Source organism: Aptenodytes forsteri, unplaced genomic scaffold (assembly GCF_000699145.1).
Source record: "Aptenodytes forsteri isolate BGI_AS27 unplaced genomic scaffold, ASM69914v1 Scaffold59, whole genome shotgun sequence".
NCBI classification, from domain to species: Eukaryota; Metazoa; Chordata; class Aves; order Sphenisciformes; family Spheniscidae; genus Aptenodytes; species Aptenodytes forsteri.
The window spans coordinates 2,332,116-2,345,262 of NW_008794085.1; the positions used below are offsets into that span (position 1 = coordinate 2,332,116).

Genomic DNA, 13,147 nt, shown 5'->3' on the forward strand with positions numbered 1-13,147 from the left:
GTAAAAAAAAAAAAAAAAAAAAGGTTTCTGCAGCACTTTCAGTTTTTGTTAAAAGTTGAGCTATTTCTCTATTTCTCTCTTTTTTTTGTTTTTGTGAAAGACCCCAAGCAAAACTAGGATTGCAACTTTGAGTTTCCTGACTTTTTCTTTTTTAAGGAACTTAAAATAAATTTGGTTTTTTGGTATTTATTTGATTGACTAACATCTGTTGATTCTGACCTTTGTAACAGTGTCTTTAACAGATTCTTCTTCAACTTCCTTTTCGCTGCCAAGAGAAACCCAAGGTTTGTGGACAGGAGGCTTATAAGGATGGATTTCCGGAGTTTCCTCTCTATTTTCTTCTTCTTTGTCGTCGTCTTTTTCTTCTGCAGTTTCTGGAGGCTGTGACATCAAACAGTGAGAAATGGTACTTTTTCAAAAATTCGTTACTGAAATGTAAGTATGAACTAGAAACCCAGTTTTCAGTCTTTATTCACACATTCTTTACTTTTGTCTCAATGCAGTAAGTCTGGCTAGACTGTGCCCCTGGGTACGATTGGGTGAGGTCCCATTCATTCATTTGTGCATTAGAATTTTCCAATAAACATTACATATTTAATATTTCACTACTCAAGAGAGACTGTTGTCTTGAAAGCAAATCACTGTTATATAGTGATTTGCTATATATAGTTATATAAAAAGAATTTGTAGTGATTTTCTACATTAGGCCCTCCTGCCTGGAATTGCAATTTGCTTTTCTATTAATTGTCACTTCTCCTGATACTGGGTGACAAATTCATGTTGAAAAATTATATAATCTACCCATAAACCTCTTCCTATGATGCAATGCACAAGGGGAAATCTATGTATCTAGAGTTATTTAGAACTCAAGAACATTTTAAAGAATGATTTGAAGAATATATACGTACATATTGTGAAAAATAAGTATAATATTTCTTTGAAGATGCCCAATATATTATAATCTTTTATTTTTATGGCTTACTTAGAAACCTAAGTAAGGTTTCCTCTGCCTCCTGGCAGAGGAAATTAATGCTTATGATAAATATGCAGCATAGGGCTTATACTGGCCCTCTGAAGTAAAATACAAAAATTTAATTCAGTCTTTCTCAGCATAAAAGATATTTTTACAGTGATACACGTATTTTTCCATGATCAGATTAACCTTTAGAGAAACATTCTGGCATGCCAAGCACATCAGATGCTTACGAATAGCATTCCTGAAGTATATGTTTGAGACAAGATTCTGAAATATTCATGGATAGAACAATGCTGTGATATACTTGGATTTTCTTACCTTCAGAAGGTTCTCCTTGGCTTCCTCAGAAGCAACAAAGTAAAAGTTCTGTCCGTACTGGAACTTTGCATCAAAAACTACCAAGAGTTCTTCCCCTGGATATTCCTATTTTAATTAAAACAATTAGTGGAAAACTGAAAGCAAATAACATACAAAACAGACATTAGCCTGTGACTGGCAAAGCTACCACTAGTGTAGATTCAGTATCTTTAGTTAATCTTGTGGTCTTAACAGAGAATTTCATGTGCTAATTGAAAAGAACGGATGGATTTTATTTTGTAATAAAAATAAGTCTGGGACAAAACTAATCTTTTCATACAGAGAATTAAACAGAAAAGAAACTGTTTTAATGATTCTCAATAAATAGGCCATGAATTAGGGGAAGCCAAAATATGTGAAGCTCTGCCAGTTCACAGAATCAAAACTAATAATATTTACATTACTTTTAGCATATTTTCAATCTGAAGTTAGTGTAAAAAAAAAAAAAGTGCATGGTGAGCCATGAGAAACTTTGAATTGACAGTGGTCCATGACCTATAGCCTTTGGATATTACAGCATTAGTGTATTTACACAGAGTCAAACAAGGACAGACCTTATCATTAAAAGAATATGTACTCAGAGAGCATGAAGTCTTAAAGTGAGAACGAAATAAGCTACATACTAGGACAACTTTTTTGACAGGGTGGAAATCAGAAATTGTAGCTCTTGTTTTCAGATCCTGAATGATGTCCTCTTTTTTAATAAGTTTGAAACAATTTTCTTCTGTGACATCTTCATCAACTCGGCAATTAAAAATTTCTTGGGTCTTTGTAGTGAAAACTAAAGGAAAGATTTCTGGGTGGCCTATGAAAGAAAAGCAAAATTGCTTGATAAACAAATTCAGTGTTGCTTAAACATAAACATATACTTTAATAACTCTGGGTCTTTACCGTTTCCTAGCAGAATGCCTTTGAATCTCTCAGCTTAGTTTTTGGTATGTTGGAAGGCATGGAATACAAATTATATTACATTTTGTTAATCTTGGAAAAGACTCTACCTAACATTTCCTACTTACTGAATATGTTATTCCTAGTATGAGGGTTTTTTTCCCTCTCAATCAACAGGTGATTAAGAGCTTTAGTGAAGAGTCATTAATGGACTGCTTTTAATCCATTAAGGACACAACTGCATGGCTCTGATTTAAGAGAGCCCTTGAATAAATATACTCTAGTCCTTCCCTGTAGAGCAGTGCCATGTTAAGCCAATGTTTAATCTAGATGAGGCTTCAATACCCTCCCAAATAAGGATGCTTTTCTGATTTTGGACTTTCATCTTCCTCTCATCGAGTTCAGAGTGCAGTTGAGTCTATTTCTCACTAAGCGAGTGAGACTAAAGCAAGGTCACTAAGATTCAAGCCAGATATTTATTTTCAGCTTTGCTGGAGAATATATAGCTGTTGTTTTCTACACACTTGACCTCTGTTAGGTTCATTCATGTTAATTCAGAACAAGCTATTTCTTACCCTAGCTCCGGCAGTTACCTTCATTGGTTTTACTGAGGCTGGGTGCAGTTAGGTGACACGTCAACTGTGCTTTGCAAACACTCAATCTGAAGATAATATACAGTGCTTCTTGTTAAGTGTGTGTCAGCTGTATGTACGTAACACTGGTCCTTCCCATATTACATGTTCTGCCTTCCAGCTTACATGACAGCTATAAGTGATTAAGATCACTGTAGGCCCAGCTAGTAGAATCCTGCTGCCTAAGAGACTCTCTTCTTCCTTTGCAATACTGCTGTGCTAGCAGACTCATGCTCTCTCAGCTGCCACAGTAAGAGCATTCTTCATGAAGGCCATTATACTTTTGTCTGAGAAGGCTCGCAGATGTTCGCTTTGAATGTTCATCTTTTTGATAAACTGGAAAGTGTAAAAGATTTAGGGACGTGTATACATGGGATTTTTATCTCCTGAAATGGGCTGGCTTTTGTGATAATAGCTGATACTTTCTATCACCTTTGTTTCATTCTCTTTTCTTTGTTTGAGTTATTTAATATTTTATCTTAATTCCCAGCACCTGTGGGTATTTTTCTCTTTGCGTATGCCTTAAATTGAAGTTGATATATCTAAAATTATGATATTGACCAGCTGGCTCAGCACGTTTTGAGAAGCCATCTCTAACCTAAGCCAACAAGGACTGACAAAACGATAAATCCTCCTTAATCTCTATCATTCAGGAAGCTAAATCTCTGCATAAGCCTATCACATAATACATAATGTTTGATGAATCTGACATTTATCCTTTAAAATCTTCCAGTGCTGTTCCTCCACTGCATCCGCTCTGCTGTAGTCATCTGCTAAAATTAATGACATGCGTGATGCTTCTGGTACACCCTGCACTATACCGAGCATGATTTACTTAGCGTTCACTAGTCATTTTGTAGCATACACAATCCATTTGTAGCATGCACAGTCTGTTAGTTCACTTCCTTCACAAGTTGTAGTCAATATTGCATGACTTTCCTTTTTGATATCTCAGCGATTTCCGGGATTTCTGTGTGAATGCTTCCAAAAAATACAAAATCATAGGGATGTTGATTGGGAAAGACCTCTGAAAGTCACCTGGTCCAAACTCACTGTTGGTAACGCCAGACTAAGTCAGGTCTCATTTATCTTCTGGAGTCCCTGTGCTTGCCTTTTTGACCTCTACTTTCTGTAGCTAATGAGGCCAACACCTAGATTCTTCTTTTGCTTATTGATTTGGCTATGAGACCAGGCTCAGAAAAAGTGTTTATTCCAGGGTGATTTGAAACATTTAATCCTTTTGAGGAACTGCAAAAGTTGATCTGCAGGACTTCCAGGTCACCCTAGCGAAGGGCATGAGGCCTCATTAGGATGTCATTAGGAAGCAGACTCAAACCCTAGTACAAACTGCAGCACTACAGATATACTTTACATTTTGATATATTGGAGCAAAAAAATTAGACCTCCTTTTGCAAATTAAATTTCATAGGATAGAAAGAGGATAGAAACCTAGAGCTGTGCACCAAAACAGAATGCAATTTCCATCCTCTGCTGTACACAGCTGGCTCACAGGACAGAATGGACAGGAGAGCAAAGGAACAAGGAATTTGTACATATCACAGTCCTCAGAGTTGGTTACGTGGCTAGTGCAATTAGGAGGGCTAGAACATACAGAAAATTTATAAACATAATTTGCTGATTCTTATGTAATTTTTTTCAGAAGATTATTCCCATGGCTCAAATAAATTAAAGTAAACCCAAACAATTAGATCTTTTTTTTTTGATACATCAAAAATCCTAACCAGGAGTAACTGTTGTTTATTCAAGAAGCTCATATGATGTTATTTTTTAAAATGCTGAATCATGCATACAGCCTTGTCCACAAATGCTAATGCTAAAAAAATCCTTTGAAAGAGATGTCGGTTTCAATGTCAAATGAAACAATACAAGCATGCATTAAAGTTAAGCAAAAATACAATAGACATCGCTACAAGAGGGAGCAGAGTAGGACAGATAGTCTAAGTGTATTTTCTTCAATGCTCTATTGCTATAAGTCCAAGTTAAAAACAAAGTAATGATCAGAATTAAAATATGTACATCTTTTAGTCTAAAGGACTAAAATTCTATGTTATAGAATGCTATATTGTAGCAGATTCTATACATATTGGCTATCCTTATAACATAAGGAGCTGATACTGGAATTCTTACTATTATGAACATTTTTATTGAATGCTCTTTTCCAGTAAAAAGTATGTAGCATCTAATCAGAGGCTTCACATTGTTTTTCTAATAGTAAATCGTACTCTCATCATTTGTAACAGTCAACAGCTCTTAGTGCTATGAGAACTTCACAAAGGACCGAGAAGCTCTAAGAGAAGTAAAGAACACTTGCAGGTCTTACGCTAAGGAGATACCATGCGTACAGTTTAAATCCTGCACGGACGATGTCTGCATATAGTAGCATTATTTCCCTGCTTTTAGCAACAGGTTCCCAGCAAGTTTAGATATTACGGCTCTAACCTTACGTGCCACTAGGTGGAGGTAAAATCATCTCTTACTGACAAAAACAAGTCTCTCTAGGAACACTGAAAATACATTGGGGTTTTTTTTTAAAGTAACACCTTCATCATCTGAGGGATCGTTTATTGTCCATTTTCATTAATTGCAGCTTAGCCATTTCGGTGATGCTAATCAGAGTGCAATGTTCACTTCCACCTGTGTGCTCATAGGATTATATAGGAAGACAAGTGATTTATGATTTCTTTAAAAATTACCTAGTTTGCATATTCCTAGTTTGCCACATTGTTTTAGCTTTTAGCAATAAAAGCTGTACTGTTAAAGGCCAATTAAGAAGATAACCCTTTGGGCTGTTCCTGTAAACCATACATAAATTTTACATTGACAGCAGTTTAAGTTATATCTGAGGAAGAATTGCACAAATCAGGTCAGAAGAAAAATCCAACCAGAAATGTGAAAAAAAACATTAAAAAATTATTTGTGTTTAAGAAAAAAGAATATATTTCAATTAAAATAATTCCATATTTTAGCTCTTAACTATGGCCACACTTAAAACTGCACTTTTCTTGCACATAAGCCAAAAGAATATCTTGATATTCTTTCAATTAATAGCTTGATATCTTGTCACTTTTAAATGGCAGATTTTTTTTCCCCTACAAAGCAAAAGATGTTAATCAACGTCTATTGATATCTATGATTAAAAAACACAAGTGATATGGTAAAATCATCTTATCACCAGATTTAATAATGACTTGACAAAGATCAAAGTTTAAAAAATGATTAAAATATTTCAAGTTTTTCTTTCAATTGCTTAACTATTACTAATTGCAAACATTTTGCACCTTATAATTCTGTTGTGATGCTTTTTATTTCCCTTGATCCCAGTTCCTCTCAACCCAAGATAAAAACACCTTCTACAAACCCATACCTGTTTCAGCGTTCCTTGCTGCACGGCTTTTTTTCCCACAAAGCAAAAGATGTTAATCAACGTCTATTGATATCTATGATTAAAAAACACAAGTGATATGGTCAAATCATCTTATCACCAGATTTAATAATGACTTGACAAAGATCAAAGTTTAAAAAATGATTAAAATATTTCAAGTTTTTCTTTCAATTGCTTAACTATTACTAATTGCAAACATTTTGCACCTTATAATTCTGTTGTGATGCTTTTTATTTCCCTTGATCCCAGTTTCTCTCAACCCAAGATAAAAACACCTTCTACAAACCCATACCTGTTTCAGCGTTCCTTGCTGCACGGCCTGCTACTCAGAGAGTGGTACTGTAATCACTACTGTAATAGCTGCATTTCTTCATAGTTTCTAATTTTTCTCATTCATAAAAAAATCTTTCCTTTTCATTCCCTGGCATTAGTAACATTGATGCTTCAAAATGCTTAAAGTATTCCAAAACTATTACTTTAAAGCCCAGTCATCATAGCACTTACCTATACCAACCATAGAAAGATCAACTTCATCTTTTTTACCTGAAATATAGCGACATGATGTTATCAGTAATTTGTCTTCCTAACAAAGTAACTATGAATATACAGTCCTTCCTTGTTAGGGCAATATTTAAAATCTCTCTCTCTATTTAAAACTAAACTGTGAAGAGCGAACAAAAAGTGATTTCTATTCAGTTCAAATTTAACACAAGAAATGAGTGAAGCCTTTTAAAATAGGTCTGTATCTTAAGGAGATGTTAGCATATTTTGAAACTGTGGAGATTTAAAACTCATTGTTATTTTGAGCAGGTGGTCTGCATAAGAGAGAAGCCATAAGAAATCTGTCATCTCGCGGTGCACGCTGCAGTTTCCATGGTTGAAAACTGCACTGGCTGCTACCTGATAGCACCTGCTTGGGGCAGTTACCATGCAAATCGTGTCATGGGAAGAGGAGGTAAATGGGCAAGGCTCGCTAACGTCAGACAGTAGCAGAACTGGGAGGTGTGCAGGTAGGAGCAGACGTTAGTCCCCTCTGACAGTGGTGAGGTGGGCAGGCTTGCTTTGGGTGGCAGGGTGCTGCAGGAGCCGGGCTTTCTTCAGCTCCTGAGGGAGGGTCTGCAAACCTCACGGCGAGGTAGGACAGGAAGAGATTAGCACTGGTGTGCAGAATATTCTCTGCAGCACAACAGCTATTAATCACCTGGGAGGGAAAAGGTGATTAAAAGGTGAAAACAACTTCAGGAAGGTGGCTGTCATGGCAGAAAAAAAAATTCGTGAAACAAACCAAATAAAACCCAAGCAAGAGTACATTCCCACCTTTTCTGAGAACGTGCGTGGATCACTGGAAAAAAATATTTGTATATAGCAAAGGCTTGTTAGCCTTACACTTCATTAACTATACACTTCATAAGTGACACAAGTGAGATAGTATCTCAGCACATCTCAGGAAAAAACACAATAAAATGCACTGCAAAATTAAATTGTGAGACTTTGGTGTATTTTCAAGCTCTATAATTGCACCTTTACAGTGTGATCCTGAGCACCTGAACTCCTGTTTCTTGGGGGCACCTCTCTGCCTGATGCTCTCTCCCTAGGCTTTTAGCTTGTGTGAATCTCCCCACTTTATATATATTAAGCCTCCCAATTTCCCATTCAATACTGTTGTTATGACACCACAAACTATTAAATCTAAACTACCAAGACAAAGCGTAAATATTGCAATGTAGATTTGTTATGTTCCATATGGGTTACAAAACCATAATCAGAATTGTAGATCTCTGTTATTTATGTAAAATAGCATGTTCTAATTTCTTTCATGTTTACTTAAATGCATGGGCCCAAAATAATTAAGGTAGCTGTCATGTGAGACCAGATTACTGCTTGTTTCATCGCTGCTGTGCCTTACATACCAAGCTGTGTTCGTTTTCCTTTTGAGGATTCCTTAGCTTTGTTTTCACCTTTCTGTTTCTTTGCTGAGGTTTTTGGACTTTTCAAGGAGGACTTGCCGGATATGAGATTTTCTGACATTTTTTCAGATTTCTCTAGAGAAAGATACATACCATCAATAAACTTTAAACAGACAACGGAATGCGCCATGTGTGAGTGAAAATTTGGTCCATGACTTTATGTGGTTTATCATTATAGTAAGATTTTCATACGCAGCCAAAGGTATGTTCCATAATTTTAAATCATAAACTCTATTTTTATACGATATGTAATAGATGGAAATACTGTCCTGGACTTCTGTCCAGGGTGATTAAAGTATGGAAACTGATTATCCAAAACAGTGAAAGGTTAAATTAGGATAGGGGTTTCCCTTACAGAAAGCTAAGGACCTGAGCTACAGTGGGAAGAGCACACGTGAAAATTCTCCAGTTGTAAATATTTGTCCCAATGTCCTTAAGTGCCAGTCGTTACTCAGCTGCACAAAGCATTTCTGTGCTTTTCTGTTTCCAGTGCATTTTTCAGCGTAGCTCTGTGGAGGACAAACTTGGAAAGAAGTTGTATGCATAATGACATGTTGTATGCATAATGACATGTAGCAACCACACAGCTGGAGTCGATACTGTACAGAAGGCTACTCTTGTTTCATTTGCTCTCCTTCTTCCCAATATCTAGAGTAAGGATGAGAACAGCGGCGTAGAAAAGGCTCAGTTCCATTGCAAAGAAGGAAATGCAATGCAGCCTGCCCACTCTACAAACCGGACAGCACCATCACGTGGAAGGTGCAGACATAGCAGCCGATAGAACTAAATCGGGATGGTCCACTTTCTGTTAGAAGTATTGAAAATGGTTTGATGTTATTATTGAACAGCTAGAGGCATTCAACTAGGATAAGGACAATGGGACTCTCAGTTTGTGTCCTCCCTCTTCCATATTCCCACTTTTTTTTAAGACTGTAAACTGACCAGGAGAGGAACCATTTTTTAAAAGTCTACAAAGCGTCTACAGTATTTGGATGCTGTTATAATTCTAACGCTAATAAGAGGAAAGCAGATGCACTTATAGGACAGAAAGAGACGGCACCTTCAAGAACTGTGTCATAACTATTTCTGATGAACTCTTACAGGGGCTACAGCCTGTCTGCCTGCACATGTGAACAGCCCATTTACTGTCAAGATGCTTAAGGTGAAAAGGTGAGTTTATAAAATAAACGTTCTGCCTTGAGACTTTCCCAACGAAAGGCCTAAAATAGCGCGAGTGTTAAACACGCCGTGGCCTGTGTGTTTGCAATTTCAGCGGTCATCCTGGCTTTGGGATGGTCTTTCATTCCCAAACAGTGTTTTTCTGTTTTGTAACACAGTTCTCATATACTCCAGAAGCAAGCAATACAATTTTAGCTTCCAATCTGAATTTTAGTTTGGAGATGGCTACTGATGGCACGATATAGGTCATGGATTATAGCCTGGGTTTGGGATCTATGTTAACTTCCCATGAATTGAAGGTAAATTTTGCTGTTGACTTTAATGGGAACAGTCTCTGACACTCTTATTACAGTTACGCATTTTTCTTTTTCACTCCAATCAAAATAGAAAAATATACTCTATAAATCCTCAGGCTCTTTTCTCTAGCATACTGGATCTTGCAGATCCCAGGTGACAAGCTGCATCCATGGGATGTTAGCGCACTTCTCTCTTGTTTGATCATTACTGCAAATACAGCCCCCTTCATTAATCCATCTGAAGAACCGTAGCAATTTAATCTTCTGCTTTTTCCAAAAAGCAATGATAATACCAATGCAAAACAGATTAATGTTTCAGAATTCTGAAACTTTTGCCTCTCAAGGGATGATGTTTTTGGAAGATTCAAAAAAACCACGTCATGTACCACGTCACGTATAATGAATGTGTAAGGAGAATTAGGAGTGTTTTCTGCCCTCATTCTCACAGTCTTTGTGTCAAATACAAGACTACAAACACTGGCAATATATTTATGCCTAACATTCAATATATTTTCCCAGTTATAATCTTTCAAAGGAGCCTCTACACTGAACAATATGCTTAGTTTATAGTTCTGAAACACTTAGGGCTACCTAACTTAGAGTGCATGTCAGTTCAGATGGTTAAAAGAGGCTAATTTTCCCCTATTTAAAAAAAAAAAAGGCACAAAACTATTTCTTATCCATCTCCTTGTATATTTTACGTAAAAAAATTGTGGCCCATTTTATAAATGGATTCTGTGACTACTCTAATTTGAAACCAACCTTGATGCCTCTGGATAAAAGAGACAGCCCTCCAGGATAGGAGGAGAGGCCAGATGTTTTAGGAATTAGTTGAAGGACAATATGAACCATCTCGTATATATTACAGTCACATTGTCTTACTTCACCATTTCCTAATTATACACTGAAACAAAGCCAATTTGGAAATTTTGAGTTCGTTCTTCTGAGTAGCCTAAACCCTAAGTCACATGAATAGAGGAAACACTGAGAGGGCTGAGATAAGTCACATGCCTATGTTTAGTACAGTAACTTGCAAGTAAAAACATCCCTTTTCCTTTGACTGACTTCAAGTATATTGAAGTTTTTATAGGTTGGGGTTTTTTTTTAACCTATAAAAACAGTTAAAACTTTTGAAAATTGTCTCCCAGCAATGCAGTTCCTCCTCCTTTACTGAAAAAATCGGGTGTAGAGGTACACACAGCACTGTACAGGTAAGGGCAGTGCTGGTGAAGGCAGTGTCAGTGACTGAGTGTATGTATATGCATATGTTAATACAAAAAATATCCGTTTAAGGGTTGTAAATGAATACAGCAAACAATAGGACTGCTCGTGGTTCCATCTGTGATGCACAGAAGCTCACCAACTGGAAAGCAGATAGAAAAGTACAAAGTAATTATCTCCTTTTACAATATCCCTAATACCATATCGCCCCTGCCCATTTGTCATCCTGTGAGCGTATGATTGTCAGTGGCTGGGAAACACGTAAGGCCTCCGAAGAAAGCAAAGGCAGAACTTGTAAAAACTCCTCTGGAAGCATAATCATGCCCATAGCCATTTACAAAGTATGTATGCAAAGTTGTTTTTTTACACAGGATTACACTACTAACGCCCAGGTGATCCCTGCAGGAAACCAACACGCGCTGAGAACTTTAAAATAGGTACTGAAGAGCAATCTTTGGCACCCCTCCTCTTCCAAAAAAGAAATAAAGGAACAAAAATCCTAATGGTTCTTAATGTGTAAGATAAAAGCCAGTATTTTCGGAAGTTACCTCTTACTTCAGGGGCTTGGTTTTTTTCACTCCCTAAGTTTTTACACAAAGTACCAAATCCTAACAAGAAAACCATGAAAAAAATTGGTGTCTGTATTAGAGGACTGTCTGAAAATATGACAAAAAAGATAATGTCTTTAATCTGTGGTTCATTCCTATCCTCTCAGGGATATTTCTATATTGCTTATTTAGAAAGGACTCTAATACGCGTATTTGTCCAGAAATATACAAATGTATTATGCCTTTCCATTAATGCTCTTTCCATTAATGCTTATATAAATTCATGATTCTATGATTGAGGAGAGGTGGGAAATAACATTATATTTTTAAAATTATGTTAATTTAAAGAGTGCAAAACCTACGAAAAGGAATAGCTCTTGAAAATCAATTGTCATAAACATTGCCATATATTTTATCTTTTAAAAGTAGGTAATGTATTATATTAAAACTTCATTAAATATGTTCAGACTAATTTTTCAGCAATTTTTCAGTGGAACACACAGTTTTACATTATTTAATTGGTAAAGCCCAAGTAAATATTTGACAACTTTGATATTTTGTAGCCTAGTTTATTTATAGATGGCGTAATATTTTGAACATTAGGCTCAAGAGAAAAAATAAGATCAGAGTGTTCTCCTAATCATTTAATGTACTGAAACATTTACAGTTATAAAACAAATCCGCAAAGTTGCTAGGTACTGCAAAAGGGGAAAGTTAATTAGCTATCAGTACTACAGACGATGCTGTCTGAATTGAGGACATGGAATGATTCATTAGTTGCCTAATTGAATGATTTAAGGTTGAGCCTGTGTGCATTACTGATTTAGCACTGTAATTAACTGCAACTTGGAATGACAGAAGAATTGAGTGCACTTCCATTTAACAAAAGCACTACAAGGAAATTATCAAAAACTTGTGCTACTTGCTTTTTTGTTGTTGTGTCACTATCAAGCTAAAAATCACATTTCAGTCAATAGACATTTAAGAACTTGTTAAAAATACCATCTTGAGAATGACCTGATCTCTCCAGAAATTCATATACAATGTTCCCTTTAATTAAATTTATTCTACTTTGTTCTATACAAAGAGCAAATAATACAAACACCTAAAGTTTGCATTATTGATGATGCTTGTGCATATTTGGACACAACTTCATTGTAGAAGTTGTAGGGAGTAAAACCGAAGTTTTGGCAACTGCCAAATCATTTCAGCATACAAATAGTCCTATTTGAATGTACCTGACTTCACACGTACAACTTTTCATTAAATCAGGCCTACTTGAACCAGGTGTAGATTTTGTTATTTGATAGAAACCAGTAGAGGTAGTTACAGGCTCTGGGATGATAAGTATAATACGTGTAAAATTAGGTTAAGAATTAATAAGAAAGGCATAGAGAACAAAATGGAAATCCTCATTAAAACATTGGATAATACTGTGTTCTGTTTCTCTCCTTTCTTCCATTCAGAGAGAAATAGGATAGAATTGGAAAAGGTCTAATGTGGATGATTGAAGATATGGAACTCTTTTTAGAATCATAGAATCATTGAGGTTGGAAAAGACCTCTAAGATGATCGAGTCCAACCATCAACCCAACACCACCACCCACTAAACCATGTCCCTAAGTGCCTCATCTACACGTCTTTTAAATACCTCCAGGGATGGGGACTCCACCACTTCCC

General features: G+C 36.2%; 1 protein-coding gene across 1 annotated transcript in view; it reads right to left on the reverse strand.

Annotated features, from left to right (window-relative positions):
• WDR63 (WD repeat domain 63) overlaps positions 1-8,284 on the reverse strand; it is a 26,395-nt gene extending 18,111 nt beyond the window's left edge. The window contains exons 1-5 of the mRNA XM_019470650.1: positions 8,167-8,284; positions 6,761-6,799; positions 1,957-2,138; positions 1,295-1,399; positions 220-381 (exon numbers count right to left, since the gene is read on the reverse strand). Coding sequence (XP_019326195.1) covers positions 220-381; positions 1,295-1,399; positions 1,957-2,138; positions 6,761-6,799; positions 8,167-8,284 — 606 coding nt within the window. The remainder of the gene's footprint in view (positions 1-219; positions 382-1,294; positions 1,400-1,956; positions 2,139-6,760; positions 6,800-8,166) is intronic.
• Positions 8,285-13,147: the final 4,863 nt, after the last annotated feature.